This window comes from Epinephelus moara, chromosome 8 (genome assembly GCF_006386435.1).
Source record: "Epinephelus moara isolate mb chromosome 8, YSFRI_EMoa_1.0, whole genome shotgun sequence".
Taxonomy (NCBI): Eukaryota; Metazoa; Chordata; class Actinopteri; order Perciformes; family Serranidae; genus Epinephelus; species Epinephelus moara.
Genome location: NC_065513.1, coordinates 29,569,031 through 29,594,855, shown reverse-complemented (window position 1 = coordinate 29,594,855; position 25,825 = coordinate 29,569,031). Strand labels below are relative to the sequence as shown.

At 41.1% G+C, this 25,825-nt stretch overlaps 2 protein-coding genes across 9 annotated transcripts in view; one reads left to right on the top strand and one right to left on the bottom strand.

Moving 5' to 3' along the window:
- The window catches only part of hsd17b4 (hydroxysteroid (17-beta) dehydrogenase 4), a 47,202-nt gene extending 44,095 nt beyond the window's left edge, over positions 1 to 3,107 (top strand). The window contains exon 25 of the mRNA XM_050051732.1: positions 459 to 3,107. Within this exon, the coding sequence (XP_049907689.1) occupies positions 459 to 548 (90 nt within the window). The 3' untranslated portion in view covers positions 549 to 3,107. The remainder of the gene's footprint in view (positions 1 to 458) is intronic.
- LOC126394719 (dmX-like protein 1) overlaps positions 3,096 to 25,825 on the bottom strand; it is an 80,316-nt gene continuing 57,586 nt past the window's right edge. For 3 of the 8 annotated variants that reach the window (XM_050051723.1, XM_050051725.1, XM_050051730.1), the window contains exons 40-51: positions 25,091 to 25,208; positions 24,640 to 24,702; positions 21,999 to 22,085; positions 19,998 to 20,116; positions 19,107 to 19,272; positions 14,870 to 14,930; positions 14,250 to 14,377; positions 13,569 to 13,646; positions 13,286 to 13,377; positions 13,008 to 13,060; positions 11,527 to 11,744; positions 3,096 to 6,885 (exon numbers count right to left, since the gene is read on the bottom strand). In XM_050051723.1, the coding sequence (XP_049907680.1) occupies positions 6,646 to 6,885; positions 11,527 to 11,744; positions 13,008 to 13,060; positions 13,286 to 13,377; positions 13,569 to 13,646; positions 14,250 to 14,377; positions 14,870 to 14,930; positions 19,107 to 19,272; positions 19,998 to 20,116; positions 21,999 to 22,085; positions 24,640 to 24,702; positions 25,091 to 25,208 (1,423 nt within the window). In that variant the 3' untranslated portion in view covers positions 3,096 to 6,645. The remainder of the gene's footprint in view (positions 6,886 to 11,526; positions 11,745 to 13,007; positions 13,061 to 13,285; positions 13,378 to 13,568; positions 13,647 to 14,249; positions 14,378 to 14,869; positions 14,931 to 19,106; positions 19,273 to 19,997; positions 20,117 to 21,998; positions 22,086 to 24,639; positions 24,703 to 25,090; positions 25,209 to 25,825) is intronic. The other 5 variants (XM_050051726.1, XM_050051727.1, XM_050051729.1 and 2 more) reach the window with 3 other exon arrangements.

The following is a 25,825-nucleotide window of genomic DNA, read 5'->3' as shown; positions in this document are numbered from 1 at the left end:
AACAGGCTGCTGTGCTGAAGGTCCCTCAGGCTCGGTCTTTCTCCATCCTCTCTGACGATGAAAGGAGCAGCTGGAGAAAGATAAGTTGCAGTTAAAAAGGATGCTGCTCACTGTCACCCAGGGTCATCATAACCGCCGTCCCCTGATTGATTTTAGCCGAGGAAAGCGCCGCACGTCATCAGCGGTTGAGCTCACCCGATAAAGAGACTTTTGTGCTGCACCTCTCATCTCTGAACCTAATGAATATGAATATTATGTTATTGTTCTGCTGCCATAGCATCAACGGTCGCACGTTCCCTTTTGTCCCTGGTTGCTGCTTTTGCATTTGAGGTTGTTGCGTTCCCTGCAGGCGCCTTGGCCCCATTTTACTCCCTGTGTACTCGAAGAACAACTAACAGCCAGAAATCAGTAGACTTTGTGGTTTTCTCAAAGATGTATTTTTCTTTTTCTTTTTTTAGGCGTTTTTCTCTGGCAAGCTGAAGGTTAAAGGGAACATCCTGCTGAGTCAGAAGCTGGAGGTCATCCTGAAGGACTACGCCAAGCTGTGAGCTCCTCAGCCAACCACTCAGACGACTCTTTCACCAATTGACCAGCCGACCAGCTCTCTCCGTCTGTCTACTTTACTTCTCCTGATTCATGAGTGTGTACAAACGCCTAAACAAATCAGCCAGTAAGATTAGGACTACTTCAGAGTGAATTCTCTCATATAAATGACCTCTAACTGAAGTATTAAAATGTACAAAGACTACCTGATCAAACATGAGGTCATCTTTATTTTATCACTTTGGCTACGTTGACATCACAGGGCTCAATTCTGATTTTTCCCAAGATCGATCTTTCTGCCTAGACTGCTTACATTCATGTTTGAGGTGACCCGTATCTGACATCAGTGTGAACGGACGCTGCCCTGAAACGCCTCACATGCAGTCAATAACATCACACACCTCTTACTAACGTACACCGAGCGAGCGAGTGAACTCTGGCGGATGGAGCGTGAAAAAATGTTCAGATTCACAACGAGCGACAAACAAGTTCAGGGAGCCGATGGAGTTCTGAGCGAGCCAAAGCAACGACGGAGGTGTGCAAAGCTTTGCCAAAATAGAGCTAGGACGAGTGTTTTCTCAAACAGGCATCATGTAACTAGCCTGTTGACTGACACACAGAGCATCTTTATTAAAGCATCTTCATTGGGAAACACTGAAACAACAACAACAAAAAACATCACACTTGTGACCCAGGCATTTAGGAAATAAAATAAATGGTTAAAGCTTCACCTCCCAAATGATTTGCTGCCGTCATCGGATGATAATTCATCATATGTTGAGGATGCGGGTGAGAGGAAGGAGTCAAGAGGAGGACAGAGGAATCAGGGTGGTGGGGCTGCAGTGTGGAGGGTTTCACAGAGGAGCAGTTCCTCCAAAACTTTAGGATCATCAATATTCTTCTGTAGTTTTGACACTCTGACACTATATGGTGAGTGATCTGCGCCTGCAGTTAAATATGACGTGGAAAATCCATGGATGTATGGGTAAAACACTCACACAGCGGTCGCATGACCACTGATCAGATATGTATCCCAGTTAGGAACAGGTATACAAGTGGCTGACATCTTACTGGAAAAAAATCAAATCTGTGTGTCTACACTAATCTGTCATGAGAGAAAAAAAAATCAGATTTGAGCCACATTATCTTGTAATGTGAACGTAGCCTTTGACAACACGGAGGAGGAAACAGGATTTAAAAAATGTTTTAATAATAATTCATTGTCTTTTCAGCCGGTTAGAGCTTACTTGGTTGGTTCTGCCTGGTCCGTCCCTGCTAAATGTGCACTTAACCCACCTGCCTTTAAAAAACAGGAAATAATTAACAGTTTTCAGATTCAAGAAACAAGTATCTACTACAGTGAGCCACATGTCATCCTAGTACTGGGTGAATGTACTGGATGGCATGAGAACAATTACAATTCAAAGTCATACTCCAGTCTGTTAAATCAGAAGCAGTTTTTTGTACCTGATACTGAAATCTCAAAATACTGTTATGAAATGTATAATAATGTTATAATAATGTAGAGTTTGCTAGCTATGAAAAATAATGATTTACACTTAATTTGTAATGCTAATTGTGTGACTGTAAAGAAATTCAGTGTTTGCTCTTCTATGAAAATAAAGTAATTCAGACTAAAAGCTTGATCGACTGATGAATTTAGAGAATCACAGCTTGTTTTTGCTGCCTCAAGTGGCTGAAAATTTTAATCTACACAAGTCATTAAATTAACATAAATTTTCCAGAAAAGGAGTTGTTTGCACACCTGACTATGGAGCAATAGTTTTATGAATAGCTTCCTGTTTGGTTTGTTTTTGTGCTTACTAGCTGCAGACAATGCTGTGTGTTCCCGTTTGTCCCGCTGATTGACAGTTAATGTGCAAAGAAATGTGCCAATAAAGGCAGTGAAGAAGTCAGTTAGCAAGTAGCTGTAGATGACACAGGATTTAAAAACCCAGTTTGCTCCCAGTGGCTGTTCCATTGGTGTGTGAGTGTGTTAAAAAAATTGAGTAGTAGGTGAAACCGGGTATGGTAGCCTCTTACACTCGTGTGAATGTGACTCGAAGTGTAAAGAGTGCTTTGAGTGGTTGGAAGTGCAATAATATCAGTGCAATTATAAGGAACTTTAATGGGTTTTTTTGCTCTTTAGTTAATGGAAAGTTGAGACTAGAAACAAATTAAATATGCTGCTTCAGTACTTGCCACTGTGGACAATATTTGTTGCAGTCAAAGTTAGAGTTGACCTGTATCTATTAAACAAGTGGCTCGATGGACACCTCCATTTTCAAAATTACAGCAAACCATCTTCTCTTGTTACATATTTTTTTTTATTACATTGATACATTTTCTGTATATTTTACATTGATTTACACGACATCTTTATTATAAAATTAGAATTATCTGATTAAATTCACATTTGCAAGATTGAGGAGGGAGGAAAAAAAAAGAAATGAGTCAGAGCTGAATGTGATATTTGATTTAGCTGAGCGAGTTTGTTTCATGTGCTCGTGCACCCTGACACAAACTGATCTCTTCATGTTGCGAGTATTTGAGGGGGGGGGGGGAGAAAGCACTTGCTTTGAATAAAATATATTTTATTCTCCAGTTTCTGTAGGAGTACATATAGTTTGGCTTTGATAAAAAGTATTTTATTCTCCAGTTGCTGCAGAAATACACATGATTTTCCAACCACTTTGATTTGTGGGGAAAAAAAAAAATAGCAATGTGGTTGTTGGAGCCCACGTCAGGAAATAATGAGAAGAAAAGAAAGAAAACGGTGAGCCCACAGTAAGAGGCAAACAAAGCAGGAAACAACAATACATCTACCTTTTGATCACTGTCTATAATCCTAAATATGAACATGTTTCATAAATATACTTGTATTTGTACAGAATGATATTCTTCATAAAGTGGCCTTTGTCATATCTAAGACTATGATTACGCAGTCATCATGAGAAGCCTAGTGTATGGATCTATGTATATACAGAACTGCAATAAATCTGCTTCATCTAAAAGGTTTTTTCCTCAGTTTGTCCTCCCTGAAATCAAAGCTCATGTACATTTTGTTTCCCTACAGCAGCACAACAAGGTTCTGTGGGTAGATAGCTTCATGGGTTATATTCCTTCAGACTAAACAGCTGCAGGACAGTTTGCATCAACCTCTTCCTTAATTATGTGGAAGATGATATTACACTCCAACCTAGACTACATTTTCCAAGCATCAACTGAAGGCAATGTGCTGCATTTGGATGAGATATAAAGCAAGTAAATGATTAAAAATAAAATTAATTCCAGTAAAAAAAAAAAACATCAGCAAGAAAAAGCAAGACTGCTAATAAAAAGAAGATTACCACAAGGCAAACAATATTCTGTCCAAGGCAGTTCTCAATCATGGTCCGTATGGAAGTTTGGAGTCGATGAAAGGGAAGTGCATTGTTACTGGAATAAAACATTTCCACAACAAAATCAATTAAAACTTGTTTCACTGCCCCGCCCCCTTTCCATTGTCAACAGCAAAGTTTCCTGCTACATCTTCTTAAGCTTAATATTTCAAGAGAAACTAAACCAGAAAAGGTATTAATCACGGTGTCCCATATCAATGAGGGCCTTGTTAAATTAAAGCTACTTTGTGCAACTCAGTATCAATAGTAATCAATATCCAGTACCGCAGTACTGTGCCAGCATGGTACGAGTAGTTTTCAGAGATTAAGGACACTTAATAATAATAATTATAGTAATAATAATACCACTGGTTTAATCTAGGCCGGGATTAACAACATCGTATTACCTTATTACCAAAGGCTCGGGCTGCTTTAGCCTCCTATAGTTATATGCATCACACTACATATAATTTAGCTTCATGTTTATGTGCAAATAGAGTGAGACAAGTGGTGCATTCAGGTAGTCCATGGAAAACAAGAAAACACTGGGTAGTGGCACACACGTAAACTCAAGTCAAAAGTTTTCATTGAAGGAATATGTCTGCATTTTGGGAGGGAGTTGATGCTAGATGAGAAGTTCACACCATTCTCGTGTGTGCCCAGTAAATATGAAGCAAGCAGCTGGTTAGCTTAGCTTAGCTTAGATTGGAAACATGAGAGCAATGGTACTAAAATTTTCCTCTAGACCCAGCACCTCTAAAACTTAGTAAATCTGTTTAATCCACACAAATATGACTCAGTCTCTGAGCTAAAATGGCTATCTTAGCTTAAAGACCGCCCCCAGTCTGCGTGCTAACCACCTGCTGGCTGTAGCCTTACATTTAGGGGAGAGACATGAGAATGCTGTCAATCGTCTCATCTACTGTTTCCCAAAATGTCAAACTATTGTTTCAAATTTAAGAAATATGACACATTGATTATCTCCACCTTTAAAAAATCTGTTTACTGTGTTCATTTCAAGTCAGGTGGGAAAAAGAGGCGTCAGTCAACTAGCAAAAATCAAAATGTGAAATGATAATAGCGACAGAAAATTGACATCCTGTAATTCCTAAAGTGTGGTTCATTCGTGACAAACACCTGATCGACTGATTTTCCTAACACCTTGGCTGGTTTCACGCCAAATTTCAATGTCCTAGGGGAAAAACTGTGGCCGCCAAAGGGTGGAGACACTGTTGTGGAGAGCGAGCTGTAGACTGAATCACCATGATGTCATGCTAAAACAAAACAGCTGACAATTGATTTCTATTGCGGAGCTATGTGAAATCGGCAAACGTGTTCATTTCTGTCGTCAATTTCAGAGATATTGTATCAAGATATATCTTTTAACACTGTGGTTCGACCTCTCTTATGTTTTTCTGTGCTTATTTTATGCACTTTGTAGCTTTAGTAGTGTCTCTGATAAACCAAACAAACCTAAACAAAAAAAAAAAAAAAAATCCCACCTTAAAAAATAAATATCTGTGTACTGCTGTATTTGGAATATTTTCTTTGCTTTACCTCACACCATGAACCTATCAAGGCAGCAGACCAGCAACTCCTATGTTCGCTGAATTTAAATCACCATTTTGGTCAAAGGAGCCTGGTGGCTCTGAGATAACGGCCTCAGTTCCTCGTCTTAAAGAGCCGTCTGACAACAAGGTAAAGCCAGGAAAATATTTTAAATATAATGTCCACTCATACTGATACTGATTTTTTTTTAGGTGGCTAAAAAGGAACCAACTGAGGCAGCGTTTGCTCAGCGCCGTTTGATTTTATGTACATGATGTGGGGGTTTTCCACCCAGAAGTTACTGTAAACAAACACTGTGATTCAGTCTACAGAGCTTCTGGCCGCAGCTAAAAATATACATGGAGCACCAGAATGCGCCGTGAATCCTTGAGACTGGATATAATGTGCTTTGTACGATGTCCACTGGCCTTACTGCATTGTGCTGAGCGGGTTCAACGTGCCGTGCAGTCTTGTGTTGACGTTCGAACCCCTAAAGGGATCGCTTACTGTCCCTCTATGATATATCGCAGACACAGTCTACTGTACTTTAACACCTGAACACTCGAGCAGTGATTCCAGCTTCCACTATCATGACTGCTTCACTAATATAAACTAATAGATATGGTGATACTGTATACGAAGAACAACGCTGCAGCTCTAGACTCTTCACAGCTCCTTCTACAGCTTCACTTTCTGTGCAAAAAAAGGCTCTTCACGTCAGTCCTCGCTGAGATGGCAGTTTGTTTAAGAGAATATGAAGCTGGGTTTCTGTCTCTCACTCCGTGACCTCGGTTGTTACCCTGTGCCCACTTCCTCTACAGGTCATAACACTGGTAGAGGCTTCTGTGGTTGGTCAGCTCGGGTTCATGTCCCGCGCAAAAAGCAGCAGATGTGATCCTTTCACTCTTGGGCCACTGGATCAGACGACTCGCTGGATCTCACTCTGTGAAAGTCTGTAAATCCTATGATTATTCAACCTTTTGTCGTGAAAGTCATTCTTCATTTACACTGGTTGATAACACTTGGCGTCATTGTTCTATCACGGCATCGTTCCTCCGAAGTGAACCCACGACGGTCACTGTTCCTGTCATGTGTTCCCACAGCAGTAGTGCTGGCAACTTCACATTTTTCAGTTAAACTGCTTCAACACCTTATTTTTATTTTCCGTATTTGTCTATATGATGAACTTGACATCGTTCTTGAGGTTGCCGTGGTTGTTGTTGTTGTTGACCACACTGAAGCGGTTGGGGAGGATCCTCATCTTCATGGTTCCGTCGGCGCCACAGGAGAAGATGTGATTGGCCGGTCCCACCTCGATCTGCATGACACCCGTCCCGAGGTTCCTGAACAGCGACTGGCGAGCATGTTCGTTTGGGAAGGTGTAGAGCGGACACTGTGTGGCCAGGCTCCAGATCTGGGGAGTCCAGGAGAGGAGGGAACAGTTAGCACAGTGCAGCATATCAAAGAGTACGTCTGCTGATATTCTACATTTATGACAACAACTGATCCTACTAACAAGTAACTGACAAGTACTGTCTGCATAGCCAAATCTGAGAGCCTTTTTACATCAGGTATTAACATGTATTTTGGGTGATCAGATCACAAGTGGACAGATTTAAGGCCCCGATCACACAGAAAGCCTTTTTGCGTTACGATGCACCTTGTGTTTCTGCACTCTCAGTGCCTGGCGTTTTTGCCAGAGCACTCTGAACTCCTCCAGTTGAAAACTCAGAGTGGAAAAGCCCTGCACATCTTCTCCACTTTTTTACCAATGTCCAATCAGATGATTTGAGAGGCAGGCTTTCTGTGGTGGTCAAGACAACAAGTTTACAGCAGGTAAACAATGGAGGAGAAACTGGTGGTGCTCATTCGTTCACAGGACCAATGTACTCATTGTTGTTCACCTGGGCCCAACAATAGAAAGCAGGCTGTCAAACTGCCCCTAAGTCATCCTATATATGCCTTAAAAGGCCATCATTGAGGCGAAGCTCCTGGACCAGCTGATGGTTCTCCTAGTGAGCTACGCTCTCTTTTAGGGTCTCATGTACCCACACAGATCTGTTTCCCTGTGTCCAACAAACTATTCACTGAAAGCCTCTCCTCTTCAACCAAAGCTACAGCAAGTACCCTCTGCCTCAACATTTTAGCAACTAGCTACTGTGAAATAAGTAAAATAAATAAATAAATAAACAGTAGATTATTACACAGGGTGGTTAGGGTATGGAGGTAATGGTGTGGTTGACTGGCAACAATCAAAAGGCACAGCAAGTGTCGGGGCTTAAGTCTGTCTGGTCCCACCTGGTAGTAGAATGCGTCTCCACATGTGTTTCAGGTGATCACTTGTGATCAGATGTCACTTCCTCGCTCTACATGCAAATAACCACGTACATAATTTACATTTGCAAAGACCAAATTTTATCATTAGACAAGCCAGCGCACCCGCTGTCCCTCCACTTCCCTGCTGCTTGGAGATTACTGCTGTGGGAGTGCGAGTTCTGTGCCTGGTGGGGAGAGTTGGTCACCCACAACACACACACAGTGACAAGCCTAAATGTTAGCATCACACAGCTAACATTAACAGGTTTAAAACAGAGTGTGTTGGTGTGAATTTGTTGGGTTCATCGAAGAGCTGCTGCTGTGTTAGCTCGTGCTGACAGGGCAGACGTTGAACTGTACATCCAATGGGAGGAGAGCAACCAAGGAGACGGTCCCTCAGCTCTGCTTCTAACCTCTGTAACAGCCACGACAGAAAGTTTGCTTACCCAGCAGGGAGTCTTAAAAGCAAGGACGTCAGCTGAGTAGGCTGACATCAGCTTCAGTGTGGGCTAGGACACACGAGTATACACACTGCTGAAAGAATGTGTCCATATGCAGTCCAGACAACCTCAGAATATAGTCTGAGTGATCGGATCTCAAGACGCATTGAAGACTCCACTTAGCGCTGCCCACTTGTGATCTGATCACCCAGGACGCATGTTAATACCAGGTGTTAACAGGGCCTGATGTATTTAATTCCTCAATGATTACAATGAATTATAACATTGTCACTGAAAATTCTTGATTCTGATTGGCTGGAAGATGTGGACTAATGTTTAGTTAGTGGACAGTATAACCAGGTACCTATAAAGCAGGTGCATTTCTAAATTAATGCTTAATGAACATTAGTTAGGACAGCAACAGTGAGCCTCAGCCAAAGAGCTTTGCACTGGGGTGATTTTTCTAACCAACAAAATAAGAAAGATAGGAGAAGGACAGAGAGAAAGGGAGGACATCAGGAATTCATGTTAGCTTCGGTGAAGTTTGTAGCCTGCAGGGTCTGAGGGACAGCTGCAATGAAAAGGAGAGGACTGGAGAGAGAAATGTCAACAAAACTGAACAGAAAGAGTGAAGATGAGAAGAAGGCATGGGTAAGAGTGAGCGAGGGAAAGAGAGATAGACAGCTCTCACAGTCAGTGACAGAGCGAGGAGGGGGAGAGAGTAAGCAGAGCTACGTAACGTTGTCTCTGCTGGAAAGACAGTTTGAATAATACATCAGGATGAAGTAATTTTCTCTATTCTTGAAGGTTGAGTATGTTCACGACTTGTGTGAAGGCAATCAGAAAAATTTCTCTCCAATTTGTTTAGTTTTATCGGCCTCGTGAACCTTTTACTTTTTAGCTAGAAGAATCCTGAGGCTCAGGAAGTAGCTACATGATGTTTAAAAACAGAAATTTAGATTAAGCTCGTCCAGGAGATTTGCCTGGATGATGGTTGGTTCAAGGCTTGTTTTTGGATGAGTCGGGGACAGTCTGACAATCTGCTGTAAATCAATCATCCAGCCTAATTGACCTTCTGCTACGCTCCGCCCCTTTGAGATGGTCTGACAAGCTGTCAGAGTAAACATGGAGCCCACAGTGTAACTAACTGCACTCCCTGAAGAAATATTATCATATTGTTGGAAAACTGAAAGAGTGATTCCAGAGAGAAGCAGACAGAGGGGTCTACAGTCTGTGTTTGAAGGATATATCCAGGATGTCAAACTGACTCAGCAGCAACAACAGGTAAAAAAAGACAAAGATAGTTAGAAGCTCAAGCTGAACTATAGGCTACAGATCACAGTGTAAAAGTGAACCACCACATCACTGCTGATCGCCACACAAGACAATGAATATAAAGGGAAACTTTGCTGATACTGAACCAGCTGTGTGGCATCGCAGTGTGAACGGTGTTTGCCTTTGCCACTGTGCCACTGCCAGCAGTCAGGCTGTCGGGGAGCCGTTCAACTGCGCATAATGCGATGACGCACAGCTGGTTCAATATCAGCAAAGTTTCCCTGCTTCCCTTCACTGGTTCCTGTACAGCAGGGTCGGTCTTTGTTTCACTGTTATAATCATTAAAAAGCAAAAGCAGCATGTGTATACATTCAGTATCTATATCTTCAGTAGCTAGCTAGCTAACCCTACACTTTTCAGGGTTTGATTTTGGTTTTGGAACAGGGAAGAAGCGTTTATCTTTTTCCAACCTCTCCAGGTAATGAGTATCATTAATATACGACGTGCCCCAGGCACAACATTTAGCTCCAAATCCACAAAACCAGCCTGAAAATGAAGGAAATCTGAAATTACAGCGTTAGAGTCAATGGAGCACAGCTGTGTTGTTGTCGGACCCTGGTTTGAGCCGGCCTGATGCTACATTACGATTGGCCAATCTGCTCCAGGGGCGGGACTTAGCAAAGGGCCAATTACAGCAACTACCTTTCAGCCCAAGGTTTTCAGGGTGCTCATGCACAAAACATATACTCTTCGAGTGGAAAAGCGTGAGGTGCTTTGCAATTCAAAAGCAGCGAGAAAAACGCTTCACTGTCAATTCCAAAAAGCCGCCCCAGGCTGCTACCATATGCTAAGTCTGACTGAGGCCTACACATATATAAATTCTATACATATACATTTTACTGGTTTGGATCCATGGTTCTTAACACATAAACTATTTACTGCGGTTTAGCCTTTGAAAAAAGAAACTATAAATTTGTGATATGTTTTTAAAGATTTACATCTTCAGTAAGAAACAGAGAGCCATGATTAGCTCTGAGCAACTTGTATTGTTTGATTGGTATTCCCAGTCTGGGAGTGTTATTATTTGATAAGGTATTTCATAGACTGATGTCGGTACATATTAGTTAATCTTCCACTTCCATGGACTCTCATCAAACACTTTAAAAGCTTATGAATTTTCAGCTCGTCCATGTTAAATTTTCAATCAGCCATTATACAATTAATGGCTTCAGATGAGTGACACCACACACAGCTTTTGGACGTTTTTGTGAGCAATCACCCAGAATGAAAGTCATTTGAATTTCAAGCAGATGTGCACTGCACCATTTCTTGTACATCTGCGTGACGCAGTGGCTTCATCCTTGGAGTGACAGCTGTGTGATCCTCGCCAACATATTTAAGTCAAAAAGATGAAAGACCTGCTGTCTCCGGAAATATATTATGTAAGACGGTCACATCTCCTGCCTGCTCAGTTAAAAACACTTTCCCTCTCCTTTTCCTGTGTCACCCTGCTTTCACCTTTCACTTTAGTCTCCATCAGTCACACTGTTGTCTTGAGCAGGTGGTTAATCATAAGTGTGACATTGGTTTGGATTGACTTTGATGGGGCTCACTGTCTCAACGGATAAATGCAACCGTCATGTGATTGTTGATGTGGAGGGAGAAACATTCCCACCTGGGGACCAAACGCTCTGCAGGACAGTTCTGTCAGGCACAGGTTAACTTGTGCTGAGGGAATAATCAAAACTGTTTTCCTAAATCCAAGTTTTTAGAATTACTGTTTCCGGAAACTCATAAAATTGAGGAGAAAAAGGTCATTTCCAGGAGATTCTCAAACAACTGTCTGGTTACCACTTGCAGCTGACCTTGAAAGCAATCAACAAATGCTAATAAATATTCATATATTCAAAAAATAATATATCAGACTCCCTGACCCCCCACCTTCCTGGAATATACCTCCCAAAATGTCATATTTATTCAACAGAAATGCAGTTAATTTTACATTAATTAACCAGTGAAACTACCTTAATGTTGCCCTCAGCTGATCCGCTGATAAAGCAGTCCTCGGTCGGATCGACAGCCAGTGCTTTGACCGGCGAGTCGTGGGCCTGGAAGCTCTGACGCTGGTGCCTGTGGGCGAGCTCGAGGACGCTGATCCAGCCCTTCCTCCCACCTGTGACAAGCAGCTGCTGCCTGGGAGCCATTGCGAGCACGGTGGCTCCAGAGTCGTGGCAGCAGAAAGCTGAGGGGAGGGAGCAAAGGAGAAGAATGAGGTATCAAGGAGAGGAAGACGGATTAGTTAGAGGGAATGGGACAGAACTGTGAGCAGCATTTAAAGTGGAAATAAAACTGGTGGAAAGAGGGAGGAGGAAATATGTAGGGTAAAAATGTATACCACTTAGGGCTTCAATCTACAATCATTTTTTTGATTAATTAAATGATATCTCCAATAATTGATTTGATCATGCCTGTCTGGCGCCACCATCTCTTATATCCTTTCCCTAATTTACTGTCTGCTCTATACTACAGATAAACTCTAATAAAGGGAAAAATGCCCCAAAAATATGTCTCCAAAAAGTTGTTTTCTTTCTGTCTTCTGATATTTGATGTATAATTTATTTGAAATTTTGTACATAAACACTGCTTGGCATTAATAATCAATTAATCTGCCACTTATTTTCTCCATTTATTGATTAACTGCTTTTAATAAAATGTCAGAAAATAGCGAAAAAGTGCCTGTCAGACTTTTCCAAAGTCCAAGCAGACTTTTTGCTGCCTCGTGACCAAACAACTAACCATCTTAACTGAAGCGGACTGCTTAGTGGAAACGAGGCTTTAGAGGAGCACAGAGGACTGATAGGGAGCTTCATGACATGATGTAACGACAGTCGCCTGAAGCTCAATATCAGCAAAACCAGTGAGCTTGTGGTGGATTACCAGAGGGACAGAACACAAAGTTACAGCCATTTAAGCACACATTGTTTCAAATATGGATGTTGTTGCATAGAAGCTACAAATTTCAAAACTTGAGTGCTTCACACATATCTTCAACCCTGCAGCACAGATGATCTATATAATTAGCACAGTTTCAAAGTGGACACCAAGATTAGTGTCTGACCAGCTGTCTGTGTTGGTTAGAAAAGTGTTTTTGCAGAACATTATGATGCCACAGTGGAGTTGAGCCTCGCCCTTTTGGATATAAAATGTCATCACTTCATGCTTTTCTCCTATTAGACATTTGTGTGATATTTTGTCATATGAAGCATGTGACTGCTGATGATGGCCAAATCGTGTTTTGTGTGGTCACACAAATTCTAATCAGTTCATCCTCGAGTCCAACTGGACGTTTCTGCCAAATCTGAATACATTCCCTCCAGGCGTTCCTGAGATATCACGTTCACGAGAATGGGACAGATGGACAACCCCAAAAACATTATGCCTCCAGTCACGGCTGTCTCCACCGCGGAGTCATAAAAACAAATGCTTTTCTTATGCTGCGTCTTACCATGTACCAAGCTGTTCGCAGGAGTCACCAGAGTGTCCCACAGACACACGTTCCTGTGGAGTCAAAAAGTGACCAAATTAGTTTCCAGTCTTGCATTTTTATCAAAGGCAATGTCATTATCCCAGTTGGCCACAGTACAATGGAGTCGAGCAGAAAAGATTCAGCTTTTAATTAGAAGCTCATAAAACAGAATTCAAATGGGAGAACAATTTTTGTCACGACTGGAGACGAAATTCTCCTCGCAACTCTCCTCGCAACTCTTCTCACAACTCTCCTACCTGTTGTCTGTTGAAAGACCTGCAGTGGCAATGAGGGAGGAGGAGCCCACAAAGACAAAGTCGTGAGCTGTCTTGTTGTGGCACTGCAACGTCTGGCGGAGAGAAACAAAGGAGACGGTTAGTAACAGTGACAGTAATAGAGAAGCGGGAGAGGAGTAAACAAAAATGAGAATGACAGGGAGAAAGCGCGAGGACACTGAGAACGTCTAGACAGACAAAACTAAAAACAAACATGTCGGGGAAAGAAAAGGCGGCACATTGATCGTCTCGGTGAGTTTCTCACCAGGTATGGTTTGGGTGCATTCCCACTTGTGTTGGTCTGCCAGAGACTCAAACCTCCGTCAGCATCGACGATACCGAACTGCACAAAAAATTCAGAGGGCAGATATTAGACTTTGCTGATATGAAGTTAAAATTAGTATTTGCTTTACATCAGACAGACAAAAACATATTGTTGGGTGCTCCTCCCGTTTTTGCGCTCCCATTGAGAACCTTCTCTCCCGTCTGGTGATTTGGATTGTTCTCAAATTATCCTCCAAAACACGTCAACAGCCTCATAAGTTCAAGCACCACTTACATAACTAACATCAAGCGCTCTGCTAGTCCTCTCTTTCCAATTTATTTTTTTAATGTTTTTTTTAAAGCATATTTCACTCTTTTGGCCAGAACAGGCAGATAAGATGGTACTGGCACAGGAGAGGCACCATCTGAGAGAGTTATTAGCTTGAGGCAAGTGCCTGAGTTCAGAGCAGTTGAATCACTCAGCTGAAGAACAAAATGTGCTGAAGCCAAACTCCCCACTGTGGTTCGTGCCTGCATGGCAAAGTGTGAAAATGTTGCTGAATCTGACAGCCTCACATCACAATGCAGTTATGTTCCAAAGCTAAGAATAGTTTGACATCTTGATGGAGGTAGTTAAGTGTTCGATATACTCGATATAAGCGTGCATGTTTGACTTTGTCACCTTGTTTCCCTGGTGATTGAATCGTATTCTGGTGACTCTGGAGTTGCCTGGACTTCTGAAGCAGATGATCTGCTGGGAGTGACCCCACTCAAACATCCTGACGCTACCATCCTGAGCTCCCGTCAGGTCTGGAAAACAGGAAAAAAACAAGATAAAATGTGCCATCAGCTCATTTCCCAGGGCATCTCGACGAGCATTCTTGTCCCAACATGAGGTTTTGGCTTTTCTTTGTTACTAAAATCATCTATTTTATTATTGATGAAGCAAATGGTTTATTACACACACACACACACACACACACACACACACACACTTCAACAGCAATTCTTGCGGCCTGCTGGGAATTATTCCACTGAAACACTTCACAACTGAATCCCCACTTTGCAGTTTGACTGGAAAATACAAAGTTGTAACAAGTAGGACTCGCTCAGCCCTTTCTAAATCAACAGCAGCACTGGGACCAGTAGAGAAAAAAAACGTTGACACTTGTTAAATATCTACATGTGAGAAACTTTTTGGTGATGTAATCGTCCCCTGAAGGCTCTTTTTTAACACGAGAAAAATGATGTCTGGAGATACTCTTCTAATCTACTGACAGACATATCGGGAGTTGTACTTACAGTAAGGCAGTGTGGGATGGGAGGTCATCCTTCTCACATTGTTGATATTTCTCTTGATCATCTGGGAGAAGAGAGGTGGAGATGATGAGGAGGCGAAGTTTAGTAGACCAACATTTGTTAAAAACAATGCAGAACATCATTACGGTAAATCTAACTGTGTATGTGTGTGTGTGTGTGTGTGTGTGTGTGTGTGTCCTTTGCACATCTTGGGAACCATTCATCCAATCTACCTCACATTTAGCGAGTGTATTGCTGCTCACTCGAGGCGTGCACTGTCAAATTTTGTGCAGTTTGGAAACACGACACATTCATTATTAATGAACTTTGAATGAACATGTGAACAGCACTCTGTTCAGGGTTGGGGGCTTCAGGGCGCTGTGGAGTGGGGCATGTCAGCAGCTGGCCGGCTGCAGCTTACTGACTGCAGTACAGATGCTGGATATACTGATTTTACAACTGAGCTCTTCTTCACTTTCCTGGAGTCACTGGCTAGGCAGACTGAGTCGAGCATGTCGTCCACAGCGGGCCAGCCACAGCTCACTGACTGCAGTTTACTTTTACTGCTGGATGTTAGATATACTAAAGTTACAGCTTAACTCTTCTTCACTTCTCTGGAATCAAAGATAGCCTGCAGGAACAGCACCACTCTGCCATTACTAACTTCTAACACTACTAATGTTACCACCAGGAAATACCCGCTAATAAAATCCATGCTCTATTTTATCACTACAGTGGTTATGTCAAAGCAACTGATAAATAATTTGGAAATTAATACCCTTGCTGTATTTCACCAGCGTTTTGGACTGTGAGGAGCTGGGACTTGGGTGTGTTCTTGAAGGATTTATTTAGGGATTGATTTTGGGGTCCCAGGCAAAAGCATCTTTCTTTACTCTCTTTCTCTTACTTTCTCTAACTGGGAGTGCTGGCCATTAGCAGTGGCAGAAGAAATACCTCAGAACTTTTTTTCTGAAGTGAAACTATTAACTAAAAAGGTACAAATACCTCACAGTAAAAGCATTCAAATTTTTCCTCCAAATAAAGAGTGAAAGAGAGGTATTATCAGCATGTACTTAAATTAAGTGGAACTTTTACTTCTAAAATAATGCTGGATACTTAAATGAATAATAATGCATCAAATATACATGTTTTATTTTGTGAGTAAAATCTGAATCTGCAATGAAACCAGTCACATTTCTGTGAGGTAAATGTGGCTGTACAATGTTTCCCTCTATAGTAAGTTGTATATTGTAGAGTTGCACATCTTTTTTAAGTGCTCTGGGAGGCCTTTGCGTATTATTTGGGGGAACAAGGAGTTAAAATAGTAACATAAGCCAATATGTTTCACATGCAAACACTAAAATAAATCAGTATCTGTTGGGGGCCCTGGGCAGTTGCCTACCTTGCCTAATGGTAAAGTTGTTCCTAGTGTTTTCCCTCTTGATTCAAAGTGTATATCACCAAAGTTTCTGACTGTGAGTAGCTGTGGCTTAGGTGTGTGATGCAGTTATTTCATGGCAGATGTATTGCTAAGGACCCAAAGCAGTGTAGTGTTGAGTGTGAAGTTGTTTGTATGAGTGGTTCTCGAGAAAGGTGCAAGCGGCAACGTACCACAGATTAAGCAATCGGCACGTTCTGAACATGCATGTGTTAAATGGAAACTGCACTAGTTCTTTTACAATAGGGAGAAGTACACGGCTATGTTATGGTACAAAGTTAAATTATATTATACTATTCTCCAGCCTTTTTCACACATGGAATACATTCAACGCTGCTTCCTCTATCTGTTAAACTAATGGCTTTTTACTAATGGACCCCCATTAACTTTTATGTAAATGTTAAAAGTGCCACAACATTTATGTAACGAGGTGCACGTCTCAAAAAGCCTCATCTGTAGTTAAAATCCCTAAAGGTCAAGAAAATGCTAATCTTAATCATCATGCCAAAGCACATATTTAATGCTGTATTTAAGTTACAGCATAAATGGATGGTTGTTGTATCAGCATGTAGCATAAATTGTCTTAATATACTGCAGCTCAGTTACCATTTCCTGTCCTGTATTATGACTGGTGGCCGGGAGAGGCAGACATTAACAGTAACGTCTGCCAAGGACTTTATTTATTATTGTCTCCAAATGTATTCTGCTCCAACCTTGAGCACACTGCCTGACTGGTTGGTAAAATAATTACGATGCAGAGTGGCTCTTACTGTCCAGTCTGCATATCAAGAGCAACGAGCGAGCTGGTTAATATCAACAAAACATGACTCATAAGTGACTCGATTCAAAGACACTGCTACCACCAGAATAAGATCTATCTCCCCACTACTGACGCCAAGTTTCTCTGATCAGTACAACAGCTTTTACAGACTTTTCTCATTTTAAAAATGGCATAAAATGATGGAGGTTTGGTGGATCACAAGCTGTAGCAGTCAGCAACATCTTTGCTCCTTTGTAAATCAATGAGGGGAGCTAATGTTAGCAGCCATGACGCTTGTGGCAAACTGAGCCCAAAGATGAATTATTAATTAAAGTCATTTAAACTGCTTTGAGGATTTTGCTTTGAGTACCAAGAAGGGCAGATCCAGAGCAACAAACAGCATCAAATAATCCCAGAAAAACAGCGAAGAGTATACCAAACCCACGTGGCAATCATCACTGTAAATACGCTGGTTTTTGAAGTTTAGTTAAACTGCAAACTGTCTTAACTTGATACTACAGCTCACCATGATTAACCAAAACCAAATTAATGGGTGGATTCATTTCCAAACTTTCAGACAATTTCAGCCAGCTTCAGTTTATCACCTCCTGGTAATGCATTTCCAAAAGTCACTGTTTTAATACTCAGACATTTAGAGATGTTCCATCAACCTGAACAACAATCTTTTTAATGCAGGAAACATCCTAATTTAAAAATTATAAAAATATATGAGAACAATAAAAATCAAAACAGCAGTAGGGAATAAAACGGGGCATCCACTAAGTGGAAGTTCGGCAGTTCATCCCTTGAATCCTCAAGTCAGCATGTTGAAATGTCCTTGGGCAAGATATTGAACACTAAATTAACCTCAATGGCTGTGCTGTCACTGTGTGAGTGTGTGTGAATAACTGACACCTCTTTCTAACATACAACAGAGTGAACTGTGGCGAATGAAGCCCGAAAAAGTGGCCAGATATACTGCAAGCCACAACAACATACAGAGAGCCTACTGAGCCCTGAGCAACCCTAAGTAAAGGCTTGCTAAAGCTCTGAAAACAGGTTGGAGGTGCACGAAGCTTCACCAGTACAGAGCCAGGGTGAGCACTTGTTCAAACACGCGGCATGTTGCTTAGTGTTGGAGCAGGTTACGATATCTTCATTGGGAAGCACTGAATGAATCTGATGTTTGCTTGCTCGTTTGTTCACATTGTGTCCAATTATGAAGAGCTGCAACTGATGAGTAGGTGGCACATGTACGGTAGCCTCCGCCACCAGTGTATGCATGTGTGTGTAAATGGGTAAATGTGGCATGTAGTGTAAAAGCACTTTATGTGGTTGGAGGACAATGTTCATTGTGACAGATTAACTATCCCAAGCAAGTTTCAACACCTTGTAAAGGGGTATTTTCATACTGTACAAAGATTAAATGAAATAACGGCTTCCCCCCAAAAACAGGGCTGCAAGTGAGTTATTTTCTATCATGATTAATATGCTGATTATTTCTTCAATTCATCAAAACATTGTTTGATCTATAATATGTCATAACAAAATTTAAAAGTCAATAATTTTGTTTTAGTCCTGGGTGAGTTTAAAATGCTCAGAACAACAGTCCCAAATCAAAGACATTCAGTGTACTGTTATTTTAGACAAAAAAAGGGAGCAAACAATCACTGCTGGAATCAGGGAACATTTGGCCTTTCTGCTTGACTTTGATCTCCTTTGAACTCTTACCAAAATAACTGCTGATTCATTTTCTGTTGACTGACTAAATGCCTCTCATCACCTCTATCCTACTGAAACACGCCACTATGTTGTACAGACTGTATCAGAGCTAAACTGTAGGTGAGTGTGGGCCAGCATACTAAGGATGCAAAGTTGTACGGCCTTGTAAAATAGTCAGCTGTGTAAAGTCTAAGCAGTTAATGGCTAAAAACATGCAAAACAACTAGCACGGCTCGAAGACAGATATAAAAAAAACAACTCAATAAAGCAGGAGAGGACAGGTGGGGAAAACAAATGGCTCAGGTAAAATAATCACATACAACTTTAGGTTTAGATCTCACCACAGCTGCACCCCGGCCTGTCTGCACTCCTCCCAGCCACGGCATGTTGATGGGTGTACCGGGGCTACTGTGAGTGTACGGTGTGGTGCCGTGGAGGGCGGCAAAGTCATCGCGTGTGTGGACCACCAGGAAGTCATCACCAACACTACAGAGACAGAATAATGATCAGAAATTAGAAACAGTTTTTTTTTGACACTAGGTTTTCACATACAGGGAATCTGCCTCGGTGTTTGGTGCATAAGTGAGCGTGGATACTCAACCACGTTGTAAATATTCATGCTTATAAAGATAACGTTAGCTAGAAATGAAAATCTCAGTCATCTCTTCGGTTTTAGTTCAGAGATAGATTTGAAACAAGATGAGCAGGAAACACTTCAAGATTTAAGAATGCAATTTCAGATTATTAATCCTTAGAAGAGAAAAATAGCCAGCTGTAATTATCTTGTTTATAAGAAAACCATTTTTGTTAGCACTGTGTGCATTTATAGAGCAAAAATAAAACATAACAGGGATGCAGGACAATAGTAACATATACTGACAGAAAGTGACCCTGCTCTGAAATATGATAATATCTCACAAAGGAGCTGCCATACAGAAATACATGTAAATTATGCCACACATCCAAACATAGACACACACTGCAGATGCATACACACCACCTACACAGTCATTACTGAGCCAATCACATTGCCCCACTCCCACACGCCATTTAGCTGCTGGTATGAGGGTGAAAAGTGAGTTGGTGTTACTCTGGATGAACCCTCACAAGTACAGTATGCACACACACACACACACACACACACACACACACACACACACACACACACACACACACACACACAAAGATACACACACAGATTGCTCTCTTACCCTTTGGCTTCAACGTCATCGTCATCGATCCATGTCAAGATCTGTGTGGCCAAGATGGATGACACATCTAACTCCTGAATGTCATGGGTGGAGGCCATGACTAAACAATTACGATTTGCCTGGGAGACGGAGAGAGACAGGAAGTGGGGAAAGGCGTGTGACAGAAAGGGTGAGGGTGAGGAAAACAGGGTGAGGCTAGAAGTTAGAAGGTCCACAAGAGTGAGACAAAGACTTTTTCAAAGACTATTCTGCCTGAGGTCACAAAACCATCCAACTCTCTGCTTTTAATGATGACCTGCGGTGCACCTTCCTTTGATCACCAGCACCACTGCCTCCCTTTAAATAAACAGCTACAATGCACAGTGTGAACCTCTTCCGATATCAAACAAAGAAAACACAGGCTCATCAACATCAAAGGGGTGAGGATGTGGCGTAGGAGTTGTGCCACTGGCCAGAAGAACTTGATATTTGTTTTAAATTTAAAATGTGTGTGTCTGAATCTGTTGGTCAAAGTGAATTCAGGTTCATAAAATTTTAACTTGAATCCACCACAGTTTGAAACTTCATTTTCAGACTAAGTTTACTTTCATCTGGCTAGCGGCTCATCTATTTTACCATATGAGAAAGCACTGTTTCCATGCACTGCCGGGCTAAAACTACTTACATCAGTACTTACTGATTTTGTTTTGTCAGTTAGGGATACGCAGTGACGCATTATCACCTTATGAAATTAAAATGGCAAATGTTGCCTATTTACACATCAAGCAAGCACAGAGCAACATTAATATTTATATTGTGTTTCTGGCTTGCCCAGTATTCAGTCTGCTTGCTTTTAGTTGTGTTTTTAGTCTCCACAGACTCCTGAGGAAAATATCTGACCTCCCTAGCTGCTAAATGCTCGGCTACGTTCAAAAGCTTGTTGCTAACTTTATCTTTCAGCTGCTTGGTGGAGGGCAGGTGGGGTACGGTCAGTGGGTTTATAACAGTTTTTTTCCCACTAATAACAGCTGTGGCTAAAAACGGGTTTCATGAGAGCGGTAAGACATCAATGCTACACGCCAAAACAAAAAGAAACAAAAAAAACTCAATACAAATCAATAGTCAAAAGACACTAAATCGCCCCTCAAAGCTTAGAGAAAGACTGCAGAGATGGGTGATTATTTTCAGATGGTTCATCACGAAAAGCGACCTCTTTCATAATTGGTACAGACATTTGACGCACGGTTATTAATAATAATCAGGACTGCACTTTAATAGCAGATTTCAAAACAGAGTTTACAAAGTACCGTGATAAACAAAGCAATGTGAAAGCCTAACAGTAATGCCAAACCAAAGCAAGACAAAATCAATAAAATTAATACTTCAATATAAAAAATATTGATAAAAGCAGCTTTAAAATGTTTTCAAAGAAAGTCTCTAAAGCAAGATTCATAGCCACGAGTGTTTCACAATAAACAACTCTAACATTTTATTTTTGCTCCTCAGGTTTTGTTTGACAGCAGTTTTCCAACAGATACAGGAGAGGTTGGAAAATCTAACATAAAAAACTAAATTAACTTTAATACAGAATTTACCGCACTGGCTTCCATAGCAGGGCCACCAATAATGATTGCCTGATTGTCCATGGTAAGTAAAATGTCCCGTCGGGCAGCTAAATCTAACTTGTTTGCCAATCGAGAATTGAACACATAATTTTAAAGGCAGACAAAACGGGGTCATTTTTTTATGACAATTGACTTTAGTCTTTGTTGTTATTTGGTAACTGCTAAAAGAAAAAACAATTTGAATAGAGGCAAGTAAAAAAAAAACGTTATCGTTTAACCCGGCAGAGTACTGACTAATTATAGTTTCTGAACAGACAGAATTATATGCATTATACTACAGGTGGACATTCTGGAGTTTAAATAAAAAAGGCTAGCATTGACCAATAAAGTCCTTAGTTATAAACACACTATTCTTTTCTCACAGTATTTTGCATTGTTCAGTGTAAATGAGTTGTACCTTGTTGATGGCAAAGGCCGTGATGATGTCAGATTCCTTGTGGATGATGCGTGCTTTTCCGCCGGGGGAGCCCAGATCTGACTCAGTCTGCACAGAGGAACACACACGCACGCACACACACACAAATCACAACCACGGAGATTCAATCATTATCGTTGAAACTTTGGTAAACAATTTGAGCAGACAAATAACAGCCATAACTTCAGATACAGTACATTTCCCTTCATGCTACAGAACCAATGACCTGACAAGATCCATGAGAGGGGTTGATAAATGAAGTGTCGAATTATCTGTTGTAGGAGACAACAGAGTGGATGTTAGAACAGAGCCATAGCTCCAGCAAAGCCTTCTGTTTGGTTTCTACACTGTGTAATATGTCTACTCTGTTATGTGTTCGTTTGTCTTGACTGTAGAGATTAGGAGAGGGCACATCAGGCCACCCTGTTGACAACATAACGGGGTTAGTGCCATTAGATAGCATCAGCGTAACAACTCTTGAGCAATGAGAACAAGCACACACTGTACCATAGAGGTCCTATGGGATGTATGCAGTAGCGGAGTAGTGTATACTGTATCTATGCATATTGTATGGAGATATAACATTTTGATGTTACTCAAAATGAGACGGGCATCCTTTGAGCATGAGATTGAATTAAAGTCTTTAAAGCATTTATTCAAGGGGAAAAGACCACATCTTTTTCTGTCAGGAAGAATAAAGTAAAACTTGACTTGCAGAAATCTAAATATGGTGGTTTGCCATTTTGGTGGAGCACATAATCCCTGTGGGGCGTAGATTCACTGCGACAGTGTTGGGCCCATTAATCAGAAGCTATTCAGCTTCATAGCTTTTCCTCTGAGAGACTGGGTTAATTAACACTAAGCCAAATGGAGTAGCTACAACGTGGCAGCTTGCACAGCGAGCGCCAGGAGATTAGAAACCTCTATGAAGCATCAATGTACAGTACAATTTGAGAATCATGGTTCACATTCACATGAATATTTAGACAGCTAAATGCAAGATTAATATCAAAACACTGACAGGAACATTCAGAGTTCATGGCCCAGAAAATATACGTACTGTAATTCTGTCAAGATCATAAATTTTATGTTTCTCAGATTACATGTGACAGGCCACATTTACTATTCTACTGTAGGAGGCAAAAACAAGGCACATGATGTGCATGTTTAATCAGTGATGGAGTTAGCACCGCCCACACTACAGTATGGTGATGTGAAGAATGTTTCATAAGGTTTCACAACATCTGCACAGAGTACGATGCTGCACACTCATGGGTCTTGACAAATCAGAAGTACTGCTGTTAATAATCAAAATATCACACATTTTTGTTCAGAGCAGGGATGCATAATTAATCCGAGCAAAAATCCCAATTACAGTTTTAGCTTCCACAGTGAACCAAACTTGATTTTGATGTGATACTAACACCAGTGATGCTCTAGTCTATCACATGCTGTAAAGCACACTGGTAAACTGAGTGACCAATTGTTCTTTTTGTCAACAGTGACCAAATTAGCCTGAAAGTATTTTCTGCAGCCCAATGTGAGAGATTAAAGGTATGTTTTTTTAATGATGTACTAGAAAAATGGCTTGGTTTTTTACTTATAAAATATCCAATTTTCAGGATTATAATCCCCAGGACTCCATCACAAAAATGTCTGTCCCACCTCTAGGGCTGGGTATTGTTTTATCCCCCCCCCCCCCCCAAATATCAGTGCCGATACTTTAAACTTTAGAAGAGTAACATTGATATCTTTTAACCTGGACCCCATTTTTTATGTGTTTGTGTCTAAGTGACTAATGGACACAACATTTTTTAAAATTGGTCCAGTATTGAGCGAGAGGGCTGCAGCCAGCAGCAGTGAGACAGGCTGCATATCATCACTCGGGCAATTGAGCAATGTCAATTTATGTCCACTGGAAGTGCTTGTTTGTGCTGCTGACGGGCTGACATTGTTATTTTAAGTGTCCGACAACATTATGAAAAGGATCTCTACGGAGAAAGACCTTCTTGTTCAGAAGTAAGGTCCTTTTTGTTTAACCAGAAACAGCCCTTAACTCACCAAACCCACTAGACTCTATCTGATAAAACAACAATTTCCACATCGTAAACACACTTAATTCAAAGTCGATAGAAATAAAATAAACCTCAGAAAAGCCGTCTTGGTTCATCTTTGAATGTTCCAACAATCAACTCTGGTTTGCCTGTAATAAACCCCTTAATTCACCCAGTCAGATGTATAAATATACCCACTCAATACAGGCTATAATAACTGTTCATTAATATAACAAAAAGGTCTTTCTGTGTAGGGATCCTTTCAGTAAGTTATCAGACACTTACAGTAACAATCTGAGCCTGTCAGTGTTAAAAACAAGCACTTTTAGCGGATGTACATTGACAGTGCATAACTACCCGCAGGGATTACACTGCAGCCCTCTCTCTCAATTCCAAAAACTGTTGCTCCCATTAGTCACTTAGACACAAAACCATGGGAAAATAGGCTCCAGGTTGGAAAAAACTGAAGATGCTCTTAAGAGACAGACACAGTTTGGTTGGTACTGAGATTTGGCACCAAGCCCATCCCGCCCCAGTAAAAAGTTACAATTGATCTGAAGCAGCTGTACCTGATTGTTTCCTGTCTCCTCCATCCCTGAACATTTCATATTGTCAGGCTGGTCCTCACCCGACTTTAATGATTGGGGAAGCAGCAAAGGGTGGTCACACACACGCACAAAACACACAACATACAACAACAACCAGTGATGAACCATGCAGTCAACACACAGGAACTGAATTATTGTGTGGTTAATCATACAGGGTGTAATTATTGGAATTAGCATCAACATGCAACTGGAGGCAGTAATATACATGTGTTTAGCATGCAGAACAAAAAAAGCACAACAGGGATGTAAAAGCAATAATGATGCACTTTGCCTGGAGCTAATTACAGAGATTTGGATTTAATCATAGCAAATAGTTAAGGTGTTATTCTGTGACAATTAATATGTGCTAGCTGTGCAACATGGAGGCAGATCATGCAGTGGGTTGGCATAGTTTAAACTCATTCGTGTGTACCTCATTTGGGTCCCGTTTCTTGGTGAAGATATTCCTAATGAAAGTCTCTTGCACTTCTTCCTGCTTGACCAGAAACTGCCACAGGCGCTTCACTGGCAGCGCTGAATGGTGGCTCGTCCTGAAAATAATATAACACCTCCTGCATATTAACACTAATACTCATTAAATCAGTTGCATCAGTTCACTGAAGCACAACACAATGTGTTAGAAAATATCTTTTTTGATTTCTGCCAGTGCTGCTGATCTGAAAACTCCACATATCTGGTGATTAAAGGAATGCTTCATCCCCCTAACGACTATTTGTTTCATGTTTTCTGTTTTTCTTGCATGCCTCAAAAATGAGAAGAATCCAAAAATGAATTTAAGTCACAGGTGACCACATTTAAGAGCAGCAAAACTTTATCAGAACATCACTTTACAGACTCTCACACAACCCGTGCAGCATAATCCAAGTCTCATTTATCCAGTTGAATGCTCAGTTCTTCCCACAGACAGCTTTTTATGACAGGGAACTAAACTAAGGGTGAAACTTATCCACGCTCTCTTCAAGGCCAGACCCGTACTGACAAAAACAGTAATTTTACCTTGCTGAGCACAGGAGCTGCTGGTCTATGGTTGCCTGAATGTGTTAGTTTGTTTATGTCATTGTGTGACTTTGGTTTTGTAGAGGGTTGGTTTGAATTCACAAAATAGCCCCTTTTACACTTCCTCTGCAAGGCAGAAATTCCACGCCAT